Source organism: Typopeltis vanoorti, chromosome 11, assembly GCF_054136105.1.
Source record: "Typopeltis vanoorti isolate ZY-2024b chromosome 11, IOZ_Tvanoo_1.0, whole genome shotgun sequence".
Classification (NCBI taxonomy): domain Eukaryota; kingdom Metazoa; phylum Arthropoda; class Arachnida; order Uropygi; family Thelyphonidae; genus Typopeltis; species Typopeltis vanoorti.
Window position 1 is genome coordinate 134,484,478 of NC_143559.1, and position 27,628 is coordinate 134,512,105.

Consider the following 27,628-nt stretch of genomic DNA (forward strand, 5'->3'; position numbering starts at 1 on the left):
GAATTAGCATTTCAACTCAAAAATTATCGGTTCCATTTGTCTTTTGGTCGCGTGATCTTTTGTTAACACTGCACCAATCAAATTCATGTATTCATAGCTGCTCTCTCCTGCAGTGGCGCACCCAGGGAGGGGGACAAGGGGGTCCCGTCCCCCTCCAAAAGAAAAAGAAAAAAAACACTCGAAAAATTTTCAAAAATTTTCCTAATTAAAATTCATTTTTTTATTTATGTTGCGTCGTGTCTTCTATTTCTATACTACTTATGAATTAGCGATCATTGCAGATGCTCAGTCATAGGTCGTATGAGATGCGTAGTGTGTATTGTATTCTCAAATCGTGTACTCAACTCGTTCCCCTCCCCAGATTAAATCTTGAGTGCTCAGCCCCCTCCAAGATTAAATCCTGAGTGCGCCACTGCTCTCCTGTAAAACAAAATTTAACTTGTACGTATTGTAACAATTAAAAAAAAAAGCTGAATAATTTATAAGCGTATAAAGGATATCACATGTAAATCGTTGACGTGCCAGCAAAATTCTCGGTCGTGCCACAGATTCGCCACCACTGTCCTATGCAATTAAAACCATTAACTTGTTACACGGAATCATTCAGGTTAGGTGGCGCATATTTCGAATTTAGTCAATGTTGTAACGTTATGTAATCAGACAGCTGATAAGTTAGGTGCGTAGTATTGTGGAAATTGTTGAAAAAATTTACCAGAAATGGTACAGGCGGAGTGTGTATATATCCACCTTTTAATTACGAGTGAAACTCTTTTGTCCTGCTCTTGATTTTTTGTAACGATTTAGTGCGTGTTAAAAAATAAGTCGAAGAATGTCGATATTTACACCAACTAATCAGATTCGCTTGACTAATGTTGCTGTGGTGCGAATGAAAAAAGGTGGTAAGCGATTTGAAATAGCCTGTTACAAGAATAAAGTGCTGTCATGGAGAAATAATATGTAAGCATGTTCTTCCTGTTGTGTTCATATAACGTAATTGATAATGTTGGAGCACTTTTGATTTTGCTGATGATGTATTGGTTTCCTTCATATAAGAAACTAATCAAAAAAAAAAAAATAAATAAATCAGCTAACGCCTTTTTATTCCCGTTTACGGGAGTAGGCGAGGCCATTTAGCCCTATCTAAAATAAGAAACTAATGAGAGAATAAAAAAAAAAAATTAAACCACACATACACATATGAAAGTTTCACTTACGAAATTTCGTTAAAAAAACAACAACAAAAAAAAAAACGCTTAATGAAGTGGAACCAGGAAATGCTCTAGTCACGATAGATTGTTAAGGTTAGCGATAAAGTTATGTAAGGAAATATACTCCGTTGGAGAGAATTAAAATGAAATCTCAGACTCAAGTTACAATGATATAACTCAGTGCTATATCATTGCAACTTATTTGTTCTTATTATATCATTTCTTTTTGCATTACTTATGAAGTAAGTTAATGCATTGTTAGAATGATGCCATTATAATCTTATTCAGCAACATTGGCACTGCGATTCTTTCCAGAATTTCAGTGCCCATCTTATAAGTAATGTACAGGTACTTTTAGTTATACTGGATGTATATGATAGCCATCAAAAATCCATTATATTCGAGTTATGAATACAGTGATCACGCGGTACTCACTTGGAAAGGACAAAGTTTATGAATGTTCCATTCATTAAAGGTTACATGCTGAACTACAAAGCAGGAAATTATGACCAACTGAGGAGTATACTAAGTTCAGTAGAATAGGATTGGTTCATGGATGGGAAGAATATTGGCAGTGTATGGGAAGCAGTTAAATAGTACTTAAATGATGTGATTTCAGAGTGTGTCCAAAGAGTTCGAAGAATAAATGAGGTAGGAGTCAAATGGATGTGTAATCTTATTAAGCAAGAGATTCGTAAGAAAAGGATGATGTCTAAGGAATACCGTGTGCATAAGGATGATGTGCATTATGAAAATTACAAGCAGCAGGCTAGAATAGTCACAACTGTTGTACAGAAAGCAAAGTCTGAGTATGAAAAGAAAAAACTGGCTCTGCATGCTAAAGACAACCCACAAGAATTTGATCAGTATGCTGCAAATAAAAGAATGAATGAATAGCAAAGAATAACTCTTCTAAATCCAGATGGCATGAGGGTTACAGATGTAGGAGATTGTTCATTGAATGAGTGTCCATTTTGTTAAAAGCTATCAACCTGGTGAATGCGACATTGAGCTCACTGCTACATTTTCACTGGATGAAGAAATTCAGGTGTATGAGGATGAAGTATTAGAGCTGCTACACAAACTGAATAACAGTTCAGCTAGATTTTTTTCTCACGGGGTGGTGCGTAATTGGAATGGATTGCCATTGAATGTTGTGGGTGCAAGCAGTGTGAATGAATTCAAGAAAAAGTATGATAACAGGTGCGTGTAGTATGTTGCTTCCCTCGATGAGTACCTGACTCCCTGGAGGTCCCTCTTAATAATAATATGAAATATCTTTGACTAGGTTACTTGTATACTGAGGCAGTTAATATCCTCTACCTTTGAGAGAAGCCTGTAACATGAAATTAAACAATCTATTTAAATGATCAATTGTTTGTATTCTACCTTGTAAAAAACTTTTCTGTCTAGCCAAAATAACAAACTATCAGTTTATTTTCAAACTGAAATATCTGGCAGTATATTAAATATACTTTTCTTCTACTAATGTGTAAACAATTGTTAGTTAAAATCCCCAGTATCCCATTATTGCTATTAACTAGATATTTCCATGGAACCCAAGACTCGTTGTTGGAGGTAATGCTTACTATTATTATCATCCCTTGCAATGCATCACTGCAAGAGATCCAAACTGCCATTATTCAAGCAATACTTGCACACCTTTCCTTAAATGATTCCCGACAGCCACCTCAGGCAACCTATTCCAGTCATTCACTACCCTCATAACAAAACTGATATAAAACTCTTTTAGTAGCTTATATATTTATGATATTCCATCTCTTCCATCCATTAACTCATTTGTAACTTATAAATTTTCAGTCTGTTTTCGTCTAAAGCATTCCATAGATCTGAAACCACCCTTGTCACTGTCTCTGAATCCTCTCAACCACTAATACATCCTGGAGAAATCTAAGCAACCAAATCTGAGCACAGTAGTCAAGATGTGGACATATTAAAACTTTTTAAAAAGGAACAAGACTTCTTTATCCCTACTGGTCGGCATGTTTTTATGTAAGTGATTCACTGTACTGTTTTGCCAATTTTTGCAGTATAGCCTGTAAACATCAGTTCCCTATCAACAACAATCTCCCTATCCTTGACCTCATAAATTTCGAAAAGTGAAACCCTTTCAGTATAATATAGAGATTGAAGTCTTTTTAAATCCAAAGTGCATAATTCTACATTTTGGCACACTGAAAGAAAACACATTATTCAAGTCATCCTGAAGAATCTCTTTGTCCTCTCAAACTTAGCATAAAAAAAATAAAAATAAAACTGAATATCATTCATTAAACTGAATCCAATATTGTTAGCATATAGATTAAACAGTAATGGACAAACAGTTGAGCCTTGCATCACATTACTGGTCACCTGCTTAATCTTTGATTCTTTTCCACCATATCCAACTTTTTAATGTCTGTCTGACACCATCCTTCTATCCTTTTAACTCCATATACATTGCTCCAATGTACTTAACATTTATCGTGTGATATACTATTAAGTGCTTTTGCAAAGTCCAGGAATATCATTTTCTTTATCCAACTTTACCTTCACTATTATAGAAACACAGTAAATTGCTAAAGCAAGACCCTTCCTTAAGAGCCATGTTTCCCTCTATAAAGTATCATGTTTTTATCCATCATTGTTGAATTCTGGCTTTAATCAACTTTTCCAAAACCTTAACCCACTCCTGAGATAGTAATAGGTCTGTAAATTTCAATTGTCGTTTCTCATCCATCTTTAAGTAATGGCACTATCTCACCTTATTTTTTCTGTCTTGGAGCTTTACCAGTTCATTTCTCAGACTTAAACAGCATGGTCACAGGTAAGGCTAGTTTCTTTGCATTTTCACACAGACATCATGCTGTGATATCCTGTCTAATCCCATGGCAGAATTCACATTGTGATTTTGCAATATCTCAAGCACCATCAGTTTATCCACCTCAAAGCTCACATCAGGCAATAATTAAACCGTTGCCAAATAATCACTCAGTAATTCAACTGTTTCTTCAGGTTTCAAATTGTTTTTCCTCTTACTGGCTAAATAGTGAAAGAACTCTTTGGGATTCTCTTTTGTCTGCATAGCTGATTTTATCACATAATATGCTTTAGCCTTCCTTGCCACATTGGTAACCTTTTGTGCCTGTATCTTGTACTCTTCATGAGCTTGAAGTGTGATCTGTATCTTATATTCCTTCCACATTTTTTTCTTCGCAGCTCATGCTTAATGCTGCTACTCACCCATTTAATAATACATCACACACTTCCTTTTGGATGTGTGCTGTGTATTATAAAATATTCATGGCTACTTTATCTAAGTAGCCATGAAGATACCTTACAAGCAAACTTTTTTCAGAGCTGGGTAAATCTCAGAAACATCACTGACTGAAGATGCCACCCAATAAATGTTGGGTGCATCTTCAGTCAGTGTATGAATAGACTTGTGATTAGTATAGAGTGAAAGAGAAAATATAATTTCTTGGATGGAGAGGTAGTAACATAGTTCATTTATGGTAAGAAAGCTGGTGGTTAGCATTAACTTGAGACAACTCATCATCCAGATATCTGGATGATGAGTTGTCCCAAGTTAATAATACCCAAATTTGATAATATCCAAATATTTGACTATCAAAATAAGACTAGAAGAAAATGTTTTGTGTGTGTGTGTCAGAAAGAGAAAAAGGATTGATTTTTGTAAATACTGTCATCAGTATATAACTGTGAATTAGATTTGCAATCAGTTGACAGATTGTTGAGATCTATTATTATTATTCAGGCCTCCATAGAGTCAAAAGACTCATCATGGGAGGTCCTAAGAACATAAAGTCTGTCAAGACTCATCGAGGGGAGGTCCCCCCCCCAAGAAACACAAAGTCTATCATACCACTCCTTAAACTCATTGACCGTTCTTGCTCTCACCACTCCATCAGGCAATGCATTCCATGGTACAACCACCCTCCATGCAAAGAAACCACTCCTCACCCTCTTGCTCACAGTTTCCTTTCGTAACTTCCAGGGATGGCCTCTTGTCATCACTCCTTCCTGCTGTTCAACCAAGCGAAAGAACCCCCCCCCCCCCCAGTGTCAACCCTGTAACCACCTCTCAACAGTTTAAAAGTCTCAATCATATCACCTCTCTTTCTATCCACCAAACTCTGCAGTCCACATTCCCTTAGCCGATCCTCATAACCAAAATTGTACAGTCCTGAAACCATCTTTGTCATCCGTCTTTGTACCCTTTCCACAGTTAATTTATCCCCTTCAAATCCTGGGGACCAAATCCGAGAACAATAGTCCAAGTGTGGCCTGATCAGAGACTTATACAACGGAATGATAACCCTTTTATCTCTGCAGGTCAGTGTCCTCATAATTGCAGCAATCCTCTGTGTTACCTTCACCACCTTTGCAATATGTCCCCTAAATTTCAAGTTTCTATCAATCATCAACCCCAGATCTCTTGTCTCTCCTACTTCCTCCAGTGTAACTCCTCCTATAGAGTATGCAGCATCCCATCAATGTTTCCCAAACTTCAAGACCTTACATTTTGCTGCATTAAACTGGTACATTTTGCTGCATTAAACTGGTACCCCCATTCATTTGCTCATCTATCTAGCTTATTCAAATCCTCTTGCAGGGCTACAACATCTGCATTATTACTAATAATCTTTCCCTATCAGACAGCCAATCCTGAATCCAGTTGACCAATCTGACATCCAGACCCATGTGCTGCAACTTAAATATCAGCTTATCATGTGGCACCCTGTCAAATGCCTTCGCTAAGTCTAAGAAAATTGCAGTATATGCCTTTCCCTCATCTAATGTTCTTGTAACTTTATTATAAAAGGCTAGCATATTGCTAAAACAAGAGTGCCCTTTCACAAATCCATGTTGACTCTCACAGATAACATTATCCTCATCTGCCCAATGCTGTACACGGTCCCTCACTACTTTCTCCAAGATCTTAACAACTACTGATGACACACAGACTGGCCTATAATTAGACACTTCTAGTCTGTTACCACCCTTATGCAATGACACTATCTTACCTTCCTTCCATTCCCTGGGCACCTTTGCCAAAGCCAGACTTTCATTGAAAAGCCACGTTAAAGGTACTGTCAATTCCCTAGCACATTCTCTCAAAACTCGTGGCGAAATACCATCCAGTCCCACAGCTTTACTGACAGCCAGAGTACTCGGTATCTGAAACACACTCTCCTCCTGTACCTCTAAACCTTGAACCTGCCCTATCCCTTTAGCATTAAAACTGACTCTTAGGATGAAATACTCCAATAAAGTGTTCATTGAACAATTCCACTATGTCCTATGTATCTAAATGGAAGATAGTAGACATATGAAATCTGGTACCTTGAACATCTCCTGCAAATTTTTGAAGTTTGTCAGGGATTCATTTGTCATCACATGTAATGTGCTTCCATAGAAAAATTCTGCCTTCTGCAACTAGAAACCTAGTTTCACAAGATTATATGTTGAGAGCCTTCCTTTTTATTTATGCCAAATCTAATGAGATGATTCAGAGATATCAATAGCAGCTACTTGAAACAGCTTAAAAACCAACTTGTTTTGTGGCACCCTGTCAGATGCCATTGGAAAATCCAAACAAATAGACCAATCCATGCTAGCCTACTTAAATAATTTTGCCCTTACCTGCCCAATTCTGTATACAATTTCTTACCAGTTTCTCTTGATCATCAGACACCAGTTTCATACTGGTGTCTGATGATTCATCGGTATAACAAATAACCTGTTTGGAGGATGAAAGAAGGTTTATGGTATTTATGCCTTTTTTTCATTGAGCATTTCTTTTGATTCTTTTTTTTTTGTACAGAATTTCGTAAGCTTTAGATTTATGGAGATATTTGATGGTAAAGGACTGGAAAATAGGGGTTCTTTGCTTATATGGGCATTTAGATGATCATGACATATTTCTTTCCTCCCTGATAGTGTTATCATTTTGTAAAGTTGATGATCTGTGAAGTCTGCATTTTTGATTCGAATGTTCATAAGTTTTTAGGGAGATATGATTGCTTTGGTAGCTTTTGATATTATTAATGAATTTTATGGTGGCAAATTTCTGTCTGTCCTCCAGCAGGTGAAGCCCACATTCCTGTTGGGCTCTGATGTTGTTAGTGGATGAGACTGCACCAATGATAATCTTGGATGCTTTCGCTTGAACTCTAATTTTTCCTTTACCGATGAAGCCGAAGTTGACTAGATAGGTTCTGCATATTCCATTATTGGCCTTGTTAGTGTAGTGTAAGTTTTGAGAATTTTTGGCTTTGCACCCCAATTTTTTTCCACAAAGCCTTTTCAATATACAGTATTTAGTTTTTTTGAGTGTCCTATTGGAAATGTCAGAGATGTGTATAATGTAATTCCTGATAAAGCGTAATACCAAGGTATTTTGGATTTGCATCTTTTTCAATTAGCCTGTTGTTGATCATGACTTTGAGATTGTAGGAATGTCTATTTTCCTAGTACTAAAGGTGCATAGTTTTGTTGTATCTGGGTTGATTTTGAGTTTAAGTTCATCAGATCATTTTTCTAATCCTCTCATGGATTTGTTTTAGAATCTCTTCCGATTCTTTAATTTTATCACTAGTGTGCCAGATGACTATATCGTCTATGTAGCAGGCTACTTTTGTCTTCTGTAAGGTAGGGATGAATGTCATTGACATATAAAAGGAATAGTAAGGGACTAAGTACTGAGCCCTGTGGAACACCAGCCCAGGTTCTTCTTTCTCTAGATATTGCTGCATTGATTCTAACCTTGATCTTTCTTCCTCTCATGAAATCAGCAATACAGATTAAAGCATTTCCTCTAATTCCAATATCATGTATTATTTGTATTAATTTTTTGATTCAGCAATCAAAAGCAGCAGTCATATCAAGGAATATGGCAGTTGTCATTTTTGTTAGTTTTTCCCGAAACGAGTATTATTGTTTGGCAGAAGTAGAATAATTGATCTTTCGTTGAATGATGGACTCTATAGGCAGTTTGGTAGTTTTTAATTTTCCTATTTTTTGTGAGCCAATGCATGTGTCTGGAGTGTATGATTCTTTCAGTAATTTTACAGAGTACTTCAGTAATTTTCACAGATTCTGCGATAGGTCTATAGTTTTGACATTCTGCGACATTTTTATCAGGTGATGGGTAAAATAACTGTTTTTTTCCATTCTTTTGGTAATTTGCCTGTTTGCCAAGAAGTATTAAGAATGTCCATAAACTCTTAATCTAACTAAAGTGTTTGGGAAAAAGTTGCATTTTACAATGGATCCCTGCTTATGTAGACATTGATTGCAATGAAGCAGTTGATAAATTAGCCAAAGAGGCCAGAGAATTCAGCCAACATTCTGACATGATAACACTTGCTGATGCTAATGCACTAGCAAAATCTAAACTAATTTCACTAAAATCAGGGACACAACACCAAATTCCTGAAAGATCTCCACCACGATGGCAAGACTGAACAGTCTATGTTCTCGTATCTATATGATACGAGAACATATTGAAACTGCAATAACTGCCCTAACACTGAATTGACACCCACTCACATTTTTACCTGTCCAGCAATTACAGCAGCCTTGCAAGCAATAGACCCTAATCCTGAACAACAGCTCTATACGAACAAAATCATCGACATAGCCAAAGCAGTTCAAGGAGCACATGGAAATATCTAAGACTCTTCAAAGGACAAGACAAGACAAGAAGAACAACAACCAGTTTCTCCAAAATCTTAAAACTACAGATGAAATATGTTGAATTGGATTTAAAACGGCATTGATGTGAACACAGATTGATAAGAAAATAACTATTTATTAACATAAAAGTTAATATTTCACTGGTATTATATCCAGCATCTTCAGAGCACGCAAACAAAGTTTGTTACAAATGCGAGACAACCGCAATTTGGTGTAACAGTGGGGCTAGTATAAGTAATTGCAGTGTGCAACACAAGACTAAAGTCCTAATATGGTGCCATCTAAGTTAAAAAAAACAGTAGTCCAAAGTTTTGAAAAAAATATTGTAGTCCAAAGTTTGAAAAAAATAAAATAAAAATAAATATTAATTTGGTCTTAGGATGACTGTCTCCCAAATCTTTGGTAGATTTATACAGCCAGGTTTGGAGTATATTTTAAGGCTTCTGTTGATTCCATGAACAACCTCTCTGACTTGTAGAAGCTTTTGTGCAGTACTTTTGTTTTTTTCTAATTGATCCTGTGTGCTGGAGTATCCAAAGTATGGTCTGCCAGACCTGACTTGCCATAACGAAAGTGCCGGATATATTTTTTGTGTTCACTGAGGCAGATGTCCACAGTTCTTCCTGTCTTTCCATAGTAGGCTCAATGACAAGAACAGGGCACTTCATAGACTCCTGAATGTGATAAAGGAGTGAATCTGTCCTTAGGTGAACGGATGAGAGTTGCCAATTTCACATAAGGTTTAAATACAGTGCGCAGGTGGTGGTTGTTAAGCACCCTAGATATCTTTTCAGATGCGCCTTTAATGCATGGGATGGTGATGGTTTTGTTGTAGTCTTCTGTGATAGATAGTGGGGGGGGGATTTCTGGGTAGCATTTAGTATTTTATCTATTTTATGGGGATTATAGCCATTGGTTAGGAAGGTGTGGGGCAGGTGAGAAAGTTCAGCATTGAGAGCAATGTCATTGGAACAGATTGCTCTAGCTCTATGGGTTAGTGTTTTTAAGATACCATATTGTTGAGAAGGGTGATGGTGTGATTGTTTGTGTAAATATCTCCCTGTATGTGTTGGTTTTCTATAAACCGAAAATGATAAGGAACCTTTTGGAAGATATGTTCAGTTCAGGTGTGATTGTGTGGGTTTTCTATAAACCAAAAATGATAAGGAACCTTCTGGAAGACATGTTCAGTGTGTCCAGGAAGGGCAGGCAGTCATTGGCTTCTGGTTCCATTATAAAGATATCTAGGGTGCTTAACAAACACCAACTGTGCACTGCATTTAAACTAATGTGAAATTGGCAACTCTCATCCGTTCACCTAAGGACAGATTCACTTCTTTATCATATCCAGAAGTCTATGAAGTGCCCTGTTCTTGTCATCGAGCCAGGGCCGGCTCTACCGATGGTGCAACAAGTTAATTTGCATGGCGGGGCAGCAAAATTGGCTTTCATATTATTGTGAAATATTTCATATTAATATGAAAAGCCAATATTTCATATTGGCTTTTCATATTAAACTATATGCTACTGCATATAGTTTAATATGAAAATGAATCATAAAAAAAGTCATTTATTTCTTCTCTGTTGAAACCAGACTTCAGGATGTTGTTAGTTAAATTTTGCATTTATTTCCGATTCCATTGCTGGCCGTGAGTTGACCTTGATCTGAGGTTAAATCTCATTTAATCAGTGAGACCAAACATTATGAGATATGAAACATTATGAGACCAATCATTATGAGATAATGATTGCTTTGGTTAAGAGTAAACCAAGACTGTTAATAATACTTTTTTTTGATACAGTTATTAGGATTTGACTTTTAAAATAATTTTAACATTCTAATGTGTCTGATAAAAGAAAAAACACTATCATGCGCAGAATATCGCAAACAAAAATCAGAAAAAGAACGTGATATTCAGAAACAAAGTGGGACTTTGCATAAATATCTAAAAACTGAAACAGCTAATGCAGTACAAGAGAAAATAAGCAAAATGACTGATAACAATGAGGGCAGCAAATATGCTACTGCATGGGGGCGACAAAATTCCTAGGGTCGGCCCTGCATCGAACCTACTATGGACAGACAGGAAGAACTGTGGACATCTGCCTCAGTGAACACAAAAAATATATCCGGCACTTTTGTTATGGCAAGTCGGGTCTGGCAGACCATGCTTTGGATACCCCAGCACACAGGATCAATTGGAAAAAAAACAAAAGTACTGCATAGAAGCTTCTACAAGTCAGAGAGGTTGTACCTGGAATCAACAGAAGCCTTAAAACATAGTCCAAACCTTAACAAGTATGGCTGTATAAATCTACCAAAGATTTGGGAGACAGTTATCCTAAGACCAAATTAATATTTATTTTTATTTTATTTTTTTTCAAACTTTGGACTACTATTTTTCAAAACTTTCAAGGACTGCTATTTGGACTACTATATTTTTTTCAAAACTTTGGGCTACTTTTTATTTTTAACTTAGATGGTGCCATATTAGGACTACAGTCTTGTGTTGCAAGCTGCAATTACTTATACTAGCCCCACTGTTACACCAAATTGTGGTTGTCTCGCATTTGTAACAAACTTTGTTTGTGTGCTCTGAAGATGCTGGATATAATACCAGTGAAATATTAGTTTTTAAGTTAATAAATAGTTATTTTCTTATCAATCTGTGTTCACATCAATACCGTTTTAAATCCAATTCAACATGTGTGACGAACACATAAGCCTGTAGTTTGATACCTTCATTCTACCACTAACCTTATGCAATGGCAGTATCTTACTCTCTTTCCACTTTCCAGGAACCTGTTCTATTGCAAGACTTTCAAACACCCAAATTAATGGCATGGTCAGTTCCACAGCACATTCCCTTAAAACATGTGTAATTCCATCAATTCTCTGCCTTACTGACATTTAGCAGCCTTTAGCATACTCTGTATTTGGAATACATCAATTTCTAACACTTCATCAGTCGTTATCTTTCTAGGAATAAATATCAGGATGGAATACTAATAAAGTGATCATTAAATAGCTCCACTATGTCATCTACATTGGTCACATGAATCCCATCTCCATCCAGCAAGGTAATCCATCCACTATCATTTTTTTTACTACTTGCTGCAGAAAAAAAAAAACTTCTTGGGATTCTCCTTGGATTGCAGTGCTAGTCTCCTCTCACATTCTAATTTTTCTCTCCTCACAGTATTAGTCACTTTCCTAGCCTGAGCCTTAGTTACATTCCTCATGTAACTGTTCTCCATCTTTCTTTTTATGTCTTTTTTCATCTTCAATGCTTCTTTTATTTCTCTTGTCATACATTTGACTCCAAATAGCTTTATCTCTTCACTCTAGGCATACAGTTTTTCATTGCTGTCAACAATTTTTTCATAAGTATCTCCCTGCAGTACTGACTCTCTTCTTTCAAATCTTTTCGTCCATTGTATACTGCTGCAAGATGGGTTTGTACTGCAAGTTTATGATGGTTGCCTGCCTTATAATCCATATAAATTCCTTCTGCCTTTATCTCTGCCTATTGATACTTCAAGTCAGGACTATTTGATCACTCTCACTAGCAACTGGGGGAAAGTGTGACATTTCGGTCACAATCAGATCCTCTGATGCTTTGACTAAATCCAATAGATCCTTGTGTTCCTTTCACCACATGCTAAGACAATTGTCTGTTAAGAAATACAAAAATTCATTCCTCTGTTCCTTTTCCAATGATTACTTGCAAAACCAGTTTGAATAAACATTTCCTGCTCATCTATATTCTCTGGTCTAGCAACATCCTACTAAATATCTTATAACCATCTGTCTCCGTTAGTCTTTATCCATCCTAAGAGAGTACAATTCATCTCTTATCATGAGTAACATTCCACCACCTTGTTTGCCTCCCTATCCTGATGAAACATGCTATATCCTTTGATTTTTTTATCCCTGTTAGAATCCCCTGCAATCTTCAGAGAGATCGAGTCTGTCAATGCCACAAACTCATTCCCTTTATTTCTAATACTCCTAGCATTTGTATAAAGAAAAACCAGTGAATTGCCAATATTCTTAGTCATTATTACTATCCTCATACTTTACCTGGCTCTGTAATATAGTGTACACTCTCTCAGTTCTCAAGCCACTATTCCTGCAAGTCCATCCTTGTTATGTTCCACCCATGCAATTCTAGTTTCCCTGCCCTGACACACTCACTTGCACAGAAAATAACAGTCTCTCCAGATGTCTGTCCTTCAGCATTGAAATGTAATCCATCTCTTGCATACAGCTCTCTTCTATCCTCAAATGTACTCTATGTATTCACATATTCCAGACTTCTCTTCATACACTTTTTTTCTATCATCTTATTCGTTACCACTGGTTTTTCTCCTCCACTCTGTATTATCATACTACGGCAGCATGCTCATTATCTTTCCTTGGACACATTTCTGCTGCACTATTCCTAACATCAACTTCAAATCTCTCATTCTGCATGATGCATGCTATCTCTCAGGTCATTCATACCAACCATTACTATCATCTCCTCTACGTTGTCTCCCTTCTTCTCTGCAAGCATCCCACTGGCACTCTATTATGATCATCATCAAATCTCCATACACAACACTCCTAGCAGATTCATTTTATCATTCTCTCTGGTTGGACGGGTGGTTAGCATATCTGCTCTCTAGCCAAGAGGCTGTGAGTATCAATCCTGTCAAAGGAATGAATCTTTCTTTTAAGGTTACATGGTGATCGGCATTCATATTTATGAATTTAGGGACACAAAACACACGTGTTGAAAAGATTATTTTACTGATTAATAATAAAATAATAACTTCACGTTTCGACCCCTGTATTGAGGTCATCTTCAGAATGATACATGTGTATAAGAACAAGCTACATGCTGTTGCACTCTATTCAAGTAAATTACATCTACGTTGTTAACTAATCTTTTTTCTTAGCTGCACTCTAGTAATGAAAAATAAATAAAATAAATAAAATAAAAGAAACAAAAAATAAACTAAACACTACAATAAACTCTGCTAAAGTCCTCACGTACTAGGATTCTTCTGGAATTATACAGTTTATATTGTTATATTATGATTATCTTCTGGATTTGTACAGTACAGGTTGCTATTGAATAATCAGGAGGGGGAAAAAAAAAACACTTCACCAAGTCGTCTTGTATTGAGATTTTTCTTCGTGGTTGCTATGAAGGTTGTAGATGGATCCTCCACATTCTTGGAATTGTTAGACCATCATTTTTATTCAGATTCGGATCATGTTTGAGCATTTCACATGCTTCCTTGAATTTCCGCTCGAACCAGGTTTTGGTGCGGTGTAGGGACTTGGTACCTTTCCAGTCAATTCTGTGGTATGTTTGGAGTGCATGGTCAGAAAGGCCGGTTTTTCCAAAATGGAGTTATTTTATGTGATGTTTGTGTTCATCCTTTCTGATTGGGATGGTTCGCCCTGTTTCCCCTATGTATGGTATGTTACATGTGCAATCTATTTTGTAAACCCCTCGGTGGGCTAAGTGTGGCAGGGGATCCTTGGTAGAACTGAGTAGGTGTCTTAATTCTGTCGAGGGTTTAAAGGTGGTTTTGATGTTGTATTTGTGTAGTGTTCTATTTTTTCTGAAATTATTACTATTATTTTTTTCAACACTCAAAAAGAATTAAAATAGACTTTAATACTTCCTATATTTCGTCCTAGTCACTAGGACATCTACGGGGATTACAAAAACAATTAATGTAACATATACACAAATAACAAACAATACTAAGCCCAACCACGTGGGTGACACTAAAGTCCTATCTAGGTAGAGCACCCTCTAAGGGCAGTAGTAGGTGGCCTGGAATGTAAGGTGGGAACTCTGGTGATGAGTGTTTCCCAAATCTTCGGAAGCTTAATGCAGCTGTATTTATTGAGATTTGGTTGGTTTTTGAGAGCTGCTGCTGCTTCTAAGAAAAGTCTCTCTTTCTTGAATTTGCTGTGGTGGAGCATGGTGGTTTTCTTCCATGATACCTTGTGGGTGGTGTCCAAAACATGGTCAGCCAAGCGTGAATGGCCATAGTTATGTTTGAAGATGTAAGACTTATGTTCCTCTAGACGGATGGATGCTGATCTGCCTGCCTGTCCAAAGTACGCCAGCTTACAGGAACAGCGTACTTTGTAAACTCCAGGCAGAGAGAGAGGAGGGAGCTGATCTTTCGTAGAACGGATAAGGGTAGCAAGTTTGCGGTGGGGCTTATATGCTGTGTGTAGGTTGTACTGTTTTAGTATCTTGGCTATTTTTTCGGATGTGCCACGGATGTAGGGTATGGTGATGGCATTTTTAAAATCTTGTTGACGAGAAGGATGGGGAATGGGGGAGGAGTTGATTATTTTTTTGATACTGTGATCGCTGTAGCCATTGGAGAGGAAAGTGCTGTGTATGTGGTTAAGCTCAGTAGTGAGGGAGGTTCCACTGGAACAAAGATTGTGGGCTCTCTTGGTAAGAGTTTTAATAATGCCATATTGTTGAGAGGGGTGGTGGTGGTGCGAGAATTTATGAATGTATCTGCCTGTGTGTGTGGGTTTTCTGTATACGGTGAAGGTAAGTGTATCATTAGGCAGGCGTGTGACTAAGGTGTCTAGGAAGGGTAAACAATTGTTCTTTTCCTTTTCCATAGTGAACTGGATTCTTGGATGTAGACTATTGAGATGACTGAGGAAGGAGTCTAACGTGTCTGGGCCATGAGGCCAAATAGAGAACACATCATCTACATATCTTAGCCAGATAGAAGGTTTGAGTGGGGCTGAGTCTATGGCTCGTTTTTCGAAATCTTCCATATAGAAATTGGCAAGGGGGGGTGAGAGGGGGGAACCCGTGTATCTGCTTGTAGATTTTGTTGTTCCAAGAGAAATACCCAGAGTTAATGGCAAAGGAAAAGAGATCTAAGATGTCAGAGGGAAAAACGTTTTCTAAGAGAGATAAGGTGTCAATTAACGGAATATTGGTAAAAATAAGAGGAGATATCAAAGCTTACCAATATGTCTGTCTTATTCAAGGTTAACTTTTCTGTGAGGGCTTTAAAGTGGGTAGAGTTTTTTATATAGGAAGGGGACCTTCCGGTGAGGGAGATCAGAGAGTTGGCCAGCTGTTTTGATAGTCTATAGCAAGGTGCATTGGTGGCATCTATAGGAAGGGCACCAGAAGGTCCCCTTCCTATATAAAAGGTCCCCTTCCTGCCTGGTCTTTGTAGACCTCATGAAATTGGTTACTTCCACTTCTCTTATGCTGCCTCCACAATGCCCTTTTTTTCTGTATCGTATGCTTAATCTCTTTATTCATCCATCTCATGCCTACCTTATTTAACCTTCTCACCCGTGGTATACATTTAGACATTGCATCTACTAAATAATTTTTGAAAATCCCCCAAGCTGCATTGATCTCTTTTCCAGCTAACTCCTCATTCCATGCTACACCTGCAAGCTGTCTCCTGAGCTCTTCATAATCACCCCCCCCCCTTGTAGTTCCACATATACCCTTTTTTCACAGGGGTCCTTGCACTGCTGGCAACTACCCAGGTAATCACCTCATGGTCACTTTCACCAATTGGTGGATGATTTGACACCTCATTTATAATTACATTCTCCAATGAGATGACCAAATCCAAGACCCATACTGTCTGAGGTAGTTATCCCTCAAAAACTCAAGAAACTCATTTTCTTTACTTCCAGTTGCTATCTCTTCATTCCAGTCTATATTGCCATAATTAAAATCACCCATAATGATCGCCCTTTTCTTATTTGCTTGGCTTATTTGCCTATACATTTCACTATCACCACCATCCACATTACCAGGTCTATAACAACATTCCACCAAGTATTTGATTCTATTCACCTCTATCTCACACCATACTGCCTCAAAACCACTGGCCCTATTTCCCTCTTGCATCTCTACCTTGTATTGACATAACTCTTGCTCTATCATCAATAGCACTCCCCCTCCCTTTTTACCCCTTCTATCCTTGCGAAACACATCATACCTTTCCATCTCTATTCCTGTCAGGATGTCGTCCTCATCTAACCATGTCTCACTTATTCCGACAATCTTTGGGTGCACAGACGCAATTAGTGCAACCATTTCATCCGCCTTATTTCTTATACTTCTAGCATTAGTATACAAACACAACAGCTCATTTCTGGATCTACAGCTAGTTCCATTGATACCACCCGCTCGATGTGATCTCTCCATGCTAGACTAGGGCCATTTCCCTTTCTGCTTCTTCATTTCAGAACCTTTGCAATTCCATCTGTTTCCTCTTGATCCCTGGTCATCCCATTTCTTTCCAGCCTACACATGCTCTCACCTCCTCTTGGAGCATCCACCTTTCTCACGCTGTGTACCCCTGTCCACCCTGAGCCTCCCCGTTTCCCTGCTCCTCTTGCACACCCATTCTCTCATTTTCTATACTCATACCACTGCTTCCCCATTCATTTCCACTTCTTCAATCTCTCCTGTCATACTCTCCTGCTCTTCCACATCACTCCCCTCTCGATCTGATTCATTCTCTCTATTCACTTCTCTACCTTCCAGCAGCAGTCTCTCCAAGCGACTCACACCATAACCACTCAAATGCAGTCCATCACTCCCATACAGCTCACTTCGTCCCTCAAACTCATTCCACACATTAACAAACTGTACTCCCATCTCCTCACACATTTCAGCCAGAATATCATTCATAATCCTTGCTCTCTGCCTCATTTCACCACAATCATACATAGGCAACACACTGACTACCCTTCCTGTCACACTATTCTCTTTTATCTTTCCAAGCAGTCTCCTGACATTCATTTTGACATGCTCTTTGTTTTCTCTCAAATCATTTGTACCAATTAATACAATTAACTCTTTTGCTTGCTCCTGCCTCGTATCCAATGCCTCAATCACTCTACTCATTTTACCGCCTGGAAAACATACCTTGTGCATTTTATCCTCTAGCACACCTTTAATAATGGAGTCGCCATACAATGCCACTCGCTCATCTTTTGTTAACTCTTTCTTGCCATCATGATTTTTTTTAATAGTTTTGACCTGAATTCTCTTAATTTCATTCTGCATCCATTTCATTTCTTGCCTCATCCAATCCAATTCACCTTCCGAATCTCGCCACACATTCTCTCTATCATTAAATCTTTCTAACTTTCTAACTCTCGACCCCCTCTTCTCACTTTCCCTCTCATTCATCCTTCTTTGTTTCCGTACTTTCGGTCCAACATACGTCCAACTTTCACTATCATTCTTCTCACTCATCTTTCTTTGTTTCGGTACTTTCGGTCCAACATGCATCCAACTTTGAAATGACTCTAACATATGGTATAGCAATAGCATTCTTGAAATCTTTTTTGTTATTAGTGGTATCTTTGTGGAGGATCTTGTGAATGGTTTTTATACTGTATCTGTTTTTTATAAAGGTATGTTTGATGGTCTCATATTCATGGTTAAGAGCTTGTTCATTTGAACAAATGGTTTGAGCTTTGTGTTTAAGGATGCTTATGACCCCTAGTTTTTGTGTTGGGTGGTGATAAGAAGTTTTGTGTATGTACTGACCTGTGTGTGTAGGTTTGCGGTAAACTGAGAAGGAGAGACAGCTCGAAGGAAGACGTGTGACAAGTGTGTCTAGGAACGGAAGAGAGTTGTTTTTTTTTCAATTTCAATGGTGAATTGGATGCATTTGTTTGTTCAGGTGGCTAAGGAATGTATCTACTGCTTTGCGGCCGTGGGGCCAAATGGCGAAAATATCGTCGACGTATCTGAGCCAAATTTTGGGCTTTAGGCACGCCAATTCTAGAGTTCGTTGCTCACAATCTTCCATATAAAAGTTCGCTATTGGGGTGGTGAGCCCATGGCTGTACCTTCTTTTTGAAGGTAAAAATTGTTTTGCCACACGAAATATCCAGAGCGGAGTACGTGGGTAAAGAGGGCCGTGATGTCGTGTGGAAATATGTTCCGTAAGAGTAGGATAGTATCATTGATTGGGACATTGGTGAAAAGGGAAATTATGTCAAAGCTGACTAATAGATCTTGGTCGTTGAGTGTAATATTTTTAATTTTGTTTATGAATTGTTGTGTATTTTTTATGTAGGAAGGGGAATGACCAACCAATTCCTTGAGTGTGGCTGCTAATTTTTTGGCTAAGTAGTAATTCGGACTGTCAATTCCTTCCACAATTGGACGTAATGGCGTGTCTGTTTTGTGTACTTTTGGCAGGCCATAAATTCTGGGCATGCGGGCATACTGCGATATTAATTTTTTAATTGTTTCTTCCGGCCACGTGTTAACTGATTTAAGTAGTTTAGTAGTTTTCTTTTTGTTACGTTATGTGGGGTTGTAATTTACCATTTGGTAGGTGTTGTGGTCTGATACCAAATGGTTAATTTTTTCCTGAACAAACAGCACAAACGCATCCAATTCACCATTGAAACTGAAAAAAACAACTCTCTTCCATTCCTAGACACACTTGTCGCACGTCTTCCTTCAGGCTGTCTCTCCTTCTCAGTTTACCGCAAACCTACACACACAGGCCAGTACATACACAAAACTTCTTATCACCACCTAACACAAAAACTAGGGTTCATAAGCACCCTTAAACACAGAGTTCAAACCATTTGTTCAAATGAACAAGCTCTTAACCATGAATATGAGACCATCAAACATACCTTTATAAAAAATGGATACAGTATAAAAACCATTCACAAGATCCTCCATAAAGATACCACTAATAACAAAAAAGATTTCAAGAATGTTATTGCTATACCATATGTTAGAGGCATTTCAGAAAAAATAGAACACTACACAAATACAACATGAAAACCACCTTTAAACTCCACAGAATTAAGACACCTACTCAGTTCTTCCAAGGAACCCCTGCCACACTTAGCCCACCCAGGGGTTTACAAAATAGATTGCACATGTAACATACCATACATAGGGGAAACAGGGCGAACCATCCCAATCAGAAAGGATGAACACAAACGTCACATAAAATACTTCCATTTTGGAAAAACTGGCCTTTCTGACCACACACTCCAAACATACCACAGAATTGACTGGAAAGGTACCAAGTCCCTACACCGCACCAAAACCTGGTTCGAGCAGAAATTCAAGGGAGCATGTGAAATGCTCAAACATGATCTGAATCTGAATAAAAATGATGGTCTAACAATTCCAAGAATGTGGAGGCCCCATCTACACCCTTCATAACAACCACGAAGAAAAATCTCAATACAAGAAGACTCAGTGAAGTGTTTTTTTCTTTTTTTTTTTTTTTCACTCCTGAACATTCAATAGCAATTTGTACTGTACAAATCTAGAAGATAATCGTAATATAACAATATAAACTGTATAATTCCAGAAGAATCCTAGTATGTGAGGACTTTAGCAGAGTTTATTGTAGTGTTTAGTTTATTTTTTGTTTATTTTATTTTATTAATTTATTTTTTATCACTAGAGGGCAGGCTAAGAAAAAAGATTAGTTAACAGCGTAGATGTAATTTACTTGAACAGAGTGCAACAGCATATAGCTTGTTCTTATACACATGTATCCTTCTGAAGATGACCTCAATACAGGGGTCAAAACGTAAAGTTATTATTTTATTATTAATCAGTAAAATAATTAATCTTTTCAACACGTGTGTTTTGTGTCCCTAAATTCATAAATATGAAAGGAATGAATGTTTTTGATTGTCCTCCTCACCGTTTACCATATATACTGCTGTAACCTGTGTCCTGGCACAGTATGACCTTGAATATCTTTGTGCTATAAAAATCAAATCAAAATCCAAAATTTAAAATATTCTCTCATTGTCATCCCTGACTCTTACTCCTTCCAATCTCTCTCTCTCTCCCTTATTTCCACACTCTCAATTTTCTGCAATTTTGTCTCTACCTATCTATCTCATACTCTCACCTTCCTTCCTTCTTTCCTTGCTCTCTGACACCCTTCTCTCACACTTACTGTCATTCATCTTGCACTAGCTAGCCTCTCCCTCCTCATCTCAGCCTTCACTCTTTCCACCCCCTTTTTCAGCAGTTCTGTCTCTCTCTCTCTCTCTCTCTCTCTCTCTCTCTCTCTCTCTCTCTCTCTCTCTCTCTCTCTCTATACATCCTACTTTAAGTTGACATTCACATGCACAACCATAATCATCAAACAAACCATCTCTCACACTGCTCAAGGTTAAATCTGTATGTATGTCTTTCATATTCTCTTCACCCTCCAACACACTACTGATATTCACAAATTGAATTCTGTTTCCAAAGGACTGTCTTTGCTGCCACTCAGTTCCAAGATTGAGATACATCGTCTGCTGTCTACATTTAATGCACACATACACATTCGCATCTCACACCTTTAAACAACAGGATGCACGTGTAGCAAGTTATGAAAACATCAACTGTGCTATGAATAACGTAATCTTGAAATGTTGGTGGGCTGGACGACATCATGCTAGAACTGGCAGCCACTATGTTGAATACGATTGATACAATTGGATGGAATACTGAGACAATAAAATCTAATAAAGACCACGCAATCATACAAAAATATTGTCAATTTCAATAGTGCAAACTTGAAAACCACTATTGGTAATGAAATGAACACAACATCCTTCCTTACTGCTAATACTCTTTTTTTTTCTCTTTTTTTTACCAGCTCATGCCAACAGAGTATCTGTGTCTTCGCACACTAGTGCCACCACTTTAATTTAAAATAAACACACTACTTTATTGGTTAATCACTTGACATATCACTCTTCATATTAAGGTCATCTGGAGTATGCACATATATTAAGCACTCCCTCATAGTGCAGTTGGAAGAGTAATAGGACATCGTATCCTTTGGAAAACATCCAAGTTCAGTTTTTGGGCGAGAGAATCTTTATATGCACCTTTACAGTTGAAGGTGAGTTAGCCAATCTCATATAGAAGGTAGCAGGTTTTACCGCTCCTGTAAACTTGGGTTTTTCATCTCACACACACACACAGGCACATTGGCCAGACAACACAATTTAGAGGCAAAAAATACTCTTGGCAAGTGGCAACATTGCGTATAGATGGAGGATTAAGTAGTGGAGGTGGAAGATTTGGTAATGTGTAGTGCAATCTTGTAATGAGTCCTTAAACTCCTTGGAGGTGTCATGTAATAATAATAATATATAAAGAAAAAGGTATATTACGGTATGTACATTATATCACAGTATTATTATTGTACATTATTATAACTGGTAAGGGAGCCCTCTTAGATGTGGTCCCCAGACTCTCAGTGTCTGTTTTAAGCTAATTACTTTTCTAGTAACCAGTATGGCTACGGCCCTTGGTTACACATATTTGTATTAACTAACATTACTCTAAACCAATTACTTATAACTTTGAAACCATTTGAAATATATTATATTCTACTTGCATATATGAGAACTTTTTATTAACCATAATAAAATAATAGCCATAATAAGTGTTAGTACCAACAGAATATGATAGTAATACTTGAATTTTATTTTGTAACATTGTACTGTGCATTGAATTGTATTGGAAATATTGTCATAATTATACAAGTTGAATAGTATAATATGTATAATTTGTATACGTGATGTGAATAATAAACATTATGTAATCATTATTACAAATTTGGTTAACAGTTGATTCTGGGCCTGACTCCTGGTGAAAAAAAAAACACTAAATCAAAGCTAGTCCTGTTTTTTATATATTATTATTATTTAGAGACCAACAGGGAGTCAGGAACTCAGAGAGGCCATACTATTTGCACCAGCTGTCATTATATCTGTTCTTGAATTCATTCACGTTACTTGCACACACAACATCCAATGGCTATCTATTTCAATCATGTACTACTCTATGAGAGAAAAATCTAGCCCTCACTCTTTTCCCACACTCTATAAAATGAAAAATTCCATCTGCTGAAATTCTATATAATCCTTTCAGAAGTTTGTAACTCCCATTCATATCATCCCTCTTTCTCTTATATGCCAGTGTCTGCAGCCTACAAATTCTCAATCTGGCTTCGTAATCAGTATTCTGCAATCCTGATATTTTTGACCCTTTGCACTCTCTCTCTACTGTGTCGGAACCACCACAGAAACCAGGGGACCAGACCTGCTCACAATAGCCCAAGTGAGGTCTTATCAAAGCCTTGTAAAGAGGCAAAATGACATCCTTCTCTTTACATGTCAAGGTTTGTTTCAGCATTGCAATTATTTTTTGAGTAGTCTGACCCTTGAATTTCAAGGGTCAGACTACTCTTCCTGTCTACTAAAACTCCATAGCTTGATCAGTTTCTTCTAGCATGATCCCACCAATATAACACTACGTTAGATATCTAATCACTCCTAAGTGCATGACTTTAAATTTACTAACATTGAACTGATAGCTGTTTTCACATGCCCACAATTTCAGCCTATTCAAATCATTCTGCAAGTGTTACGTCAGCAACATTTATAAGTACCATACCTAACTTTGCATTATCAGCTAATAGCTGTATGTTGCCTGTCAAATTCTTCCTAACATTAATGTACAGATCCTTGATGCACACCACTGGTTACTTTGAATCTTGCAGATTCACATCCTCTATAGATGACTTTGATATCTGTCAGTCAAAACCATTCTCTTATATTTTATTATTCTGTGGCACTTCCAAGGAGCCAAAGACTCATCGAAGGAAGGTACTCAGGAACTCTCCATCTTCACTGCTCTTAATCCACGAACCACCACTATCATTATCTACCCCAGGGGTATCAAACTGGTGGTCCATGGCCCACATTTGGGCTGCAAAGCTCTTTCTTGCAGCCCACGATGCCTCAAAGAAAGATACAAAAAAAAAAAAAAGATGGTTGCTTTTTATAATAAAACAGAAATATCAATTTAAACATTCGATTTATTCATTTTCATACGACATTTATAGTTACAATATGGATGCAATGACCTGCTATAAAAATTTATATCACAATGTTAGATCCGAACCTAATAAACATGAACTATATTTATGCTTTCATTGTTAATTTATAGTATGCTGAAAAAATTGAATTCTGTTGGCTAGCTGTTCACATGACCAAAGCGACATGCAGCATACATGCCTATGTGAATCCAAGCTGTGCGAGTTTATAATTTTTTTCTTCAGTCAATCATCGATCTCTGAAGCATGTCAGTGTGCTGAACATGATCCAACAACACGAGCAACATAATGTAGTTGAGAGGAAATCTGTTTTTTATTATATAAATCAAGTGGATATTAAATCGAGCATTATATGAAAGCTGAATGCAGAAACTCTGAAAGTTTTGTAAAGAAGTTGACCAGAGAGCTTACAGGAATACACTCGCCGGCATTTATGAGTTGCCCTAGTGCAGACCATGTAGAAGACATAAGTGCCCAAGCATCTATATATTCACCTTTTATTGGTCCATTTTGATAAGGTTTCACTGGCCTGACAGCTGTTTCGAACTGATTGGTTCTTCATGCCAGCGAGTGTATTCCTGTGAACTCTCTGGTCAACTTCTTTACAAAACTTTCATAGTTTCTACATTCAGCTTTGAAATATTCCTGGATTTAATATCCACTTGATTTATGTAATTTCATTGTCAAAATGAAGCCTTTTGGCTCTTTATTTTAGTAAAAACCCTTTATTTTTTATTTGCAATACTGTTGTGCACTGGTCTACAGTTTTATGCATTTTTATTCAATAAATTTAATTTTAATAATGTAAGTAATTATATAAATACTTTTTTATAAAAATTGTTATTAATAATATATTTATTTACCCAGATAATGTCGCTTTTTAAGACAACAAGAAAAAGAAAAATTGCTGATATAGAGAGAAAATTCCAAGAAAAATGGGATTTGAATTACTTCTGCACTGAAACAAAGGACATTTCAAATAATGCACCCAAAATTGTGTTCATTATTTGTAATGAAACAATTAGTGTCATCAAAGAATATATTAAAATGTGCTATGATAATTATAATTATTATTCAGGCCTCCATGGAGTCAAAAGACTCGTCATGGGAGGTCCTTCCTAGGAAACACAAACTCTATCATACCACTGTTTAACTCATTGACTGTTCTCTCTCTCACCACACTATTAGGCAACGCATTCCCTGGTTCAACCACCCTCTATGCAAAGAAACCACTGCTCACAGCTTCCTTTCATAGCTTCCAGGGATGGCCCCTTGTCATCACTCCTTCCGACTGTTCAACCAAGTGAAAGAACTCCCCAGTGTCAACCCCGTAACCACCTCTCAACAGTTTAAAGTCTCAATCATATCACCCCTCCTTCTTCTATCCACCAAACTCTGCAGTCCACATTCCCTCCGCTGATCCTCATAACTAACATTGTATAGTCCTGAAACCATCTTTGTACCCTTTCCGCAATTAATTTATCCCCTTCAAATCCTGGGGACCAAATCTGAGAACAATAGTCAAAGTGTGGTCTGATCAGGGTCTTGTACAATGGAATGATAACTCTTTTATCTCTGCAGGTCAGCATCCTTCTTATTATTGCAGCAATCCTTTGCAATATGTCCCCTGAATTTCAGGTTTCTATCAATCATCAACCCCAGATCTCGTCTTCCCTACTTCCTCCAGTATAGCTCCTCCAAGTATGCAGCGTCCTCCTATCGATGTGTCCTAAACTTATTTTGCTGCATTTAACCGATACCCCATTCATTTGCCCATCTGTCTAGCTTATTCAAATCCTCTTGCAGGGCTACCACATCTACACTATTACTAATAACTATTCCCAGCTTCACATCATCCGCAAACAACTGAACATCCTCCCCCCTGCAACCCACTGACAATGTCATTGATATAAAGGTTAAACAATATAGGTCCCAGTACTGATCAGTCCACACCAGTTATGTGGCCAGTAGGAGGAGAAATGATTGTGGGATAAACGTTCACAAAGAACAGTATTCATGTTTTGAGGGTAAACTGAGAGAAGAAAAATTAAAAAGTATGAAGAATTCACTTCAAAGTCAACAACTTAATAATTTCGTTATTGTATTTCATAATTTCAAATATTATGAAAGACAATGAATCTCGGTTAAGGAGCGTGTGATAAAAGCAGCCGAACGTCTGTCCCAAAAATGTGCAAGTATTTCTCAATATTTCTTTGTCCAGAAATACTGTGATCAAAAGAATAACTGAAATGGCAGATAATTTGTGTGACCATTTGCAAGAAATATCCACAAACGTACAGTGCCTTTCAATTGCACTTGACAAAAGTTTCAATATTCACGATGTGGCTCAAGTTGCTCTGTTTCTTTGGGCTTGTGATGAGAATATGAATATTACTGAAGAGTTATTGAAAATGATTCCCATCCATGTAACCACTACAGGGTAAGACATTTTTGACACCGTGTAGAGCATTTTGGAAAAATACTAACTTTCTCTGAAAGGGCTTGTAGCTGTGACAGCCGATGGTGCTCCAGCAGTGACAGGCAAAAATACAGGTTTTGTACCAAGACTTGCAGCAAAGTTGAAGGAAATGTATCCAGACATTCCAAAACTGCAATCTTTCCACTGTATTATTCATCAGTAGGTCCTGTGCTCCAAAGTATTGGAAATGAGCAGTATACTCAAGACTGTGACAAATACTGTGAACTTCATCCTATCCATAGGCTTGAATCACCAACAGTTTGCACAATTTCTTAAAGACTTGGAGAGTGAATGTGAAGGACTACCTTATTACACAGAGATTCATTGGTTATCTTGTCATAAGGTTTTAAAAGGCTTTTTTTTTTTTCTTTCTTACTTTTAGAGGAGATAAAATTGTTCCTAGAAATGAAAAATCATGATGTTGCATTTCTTAATGATCAGACATGGGTACAAAATCTAGCATTCTTAGTTGATATTACAGGACATTTGAATGATTTAAATATTAAACTTCAGGGGAAAGATCAGTTAATAACACATGTACAATGCACTGTGCAAGTTTTAGATGTAAATTAGTTTTGTTTCAAAAGCATTTAAAAGAGAATATTCTAAATTACTTTTCTATGTGTGAACATTTGAACAATAAGAATTAAAGTTTTACCTTTTTTTTGAATATTGTCCCGAACCAGAAAAGATAAAAGAAGAATTTGATAGACAATTTAAAGATTTTTTTGCAGGTCCTTTTTTTCTTTAATTTCAAAAGAACTCCTATTTGTATTCAAATGGAATACAAAAGTAACTTATTGATTTTCAAATTGATTCCATTCTAAAAGAGAAATAACAAGAAGTTCATGTTCTAAAAATATACACTTATTTAGGTCAAAAATATTTGGAAATAAAAATTTGCAGCAAATATTCCATTATTTTGGAAGTGCCTATTTATGCAAACAATTATTCTCATGTATGAAAGGTAAAAAAAAAAAAAAAACAGCCCACTGATCAAGACTGACATCAATCTTCCTGCCATAATGAAGGTCATATGCTCTCAATTTTTGAGTTCCAAATTTTGGCAAGCTGGTTAACAATAAATGTCAAGTGTCGGGAAAAAATAGAATTATTAATGAGACTTTATAATTTTTTTAGACTGTATAAGTATTTTATTATTATTATTATTCAGATTCCATGGAGTCAAGAGACTCATCGTGGGAGGTCCTTCCTAGGAAACACAAAGTCTATCATACCACTCCTTGACCGTTCTTGCTCTCACAATTCTTGCATTCCATGGTTC

At 37.2% G+C, this 27,628-nt stretch overlaps 1 protein-coding gene across 1 annotated transcript in view; it reads left to right on the forward strand.

Moving 5' to 3' along the window:
* Window positions 1-646: 646 nt before the first annotated feature.
* Sbds (SBDS ribosome maturation factor) overlaps window positions 647-27,628 on the forward strand; it is a 78,659-nt gene continuing 51,677 nt past the window's right edge. The window contains exon 1 of the mRNA XM_090400382.1: window positions 647-957. Within this exon, the coding sequence (XP_090256508.1) occupies window positions 830-957 (128 nt within the window). The 5' untranslated portion in view covers window positions 647-829. The remainder of the gene's footprint in view (window positions 958-27,628) is intronic.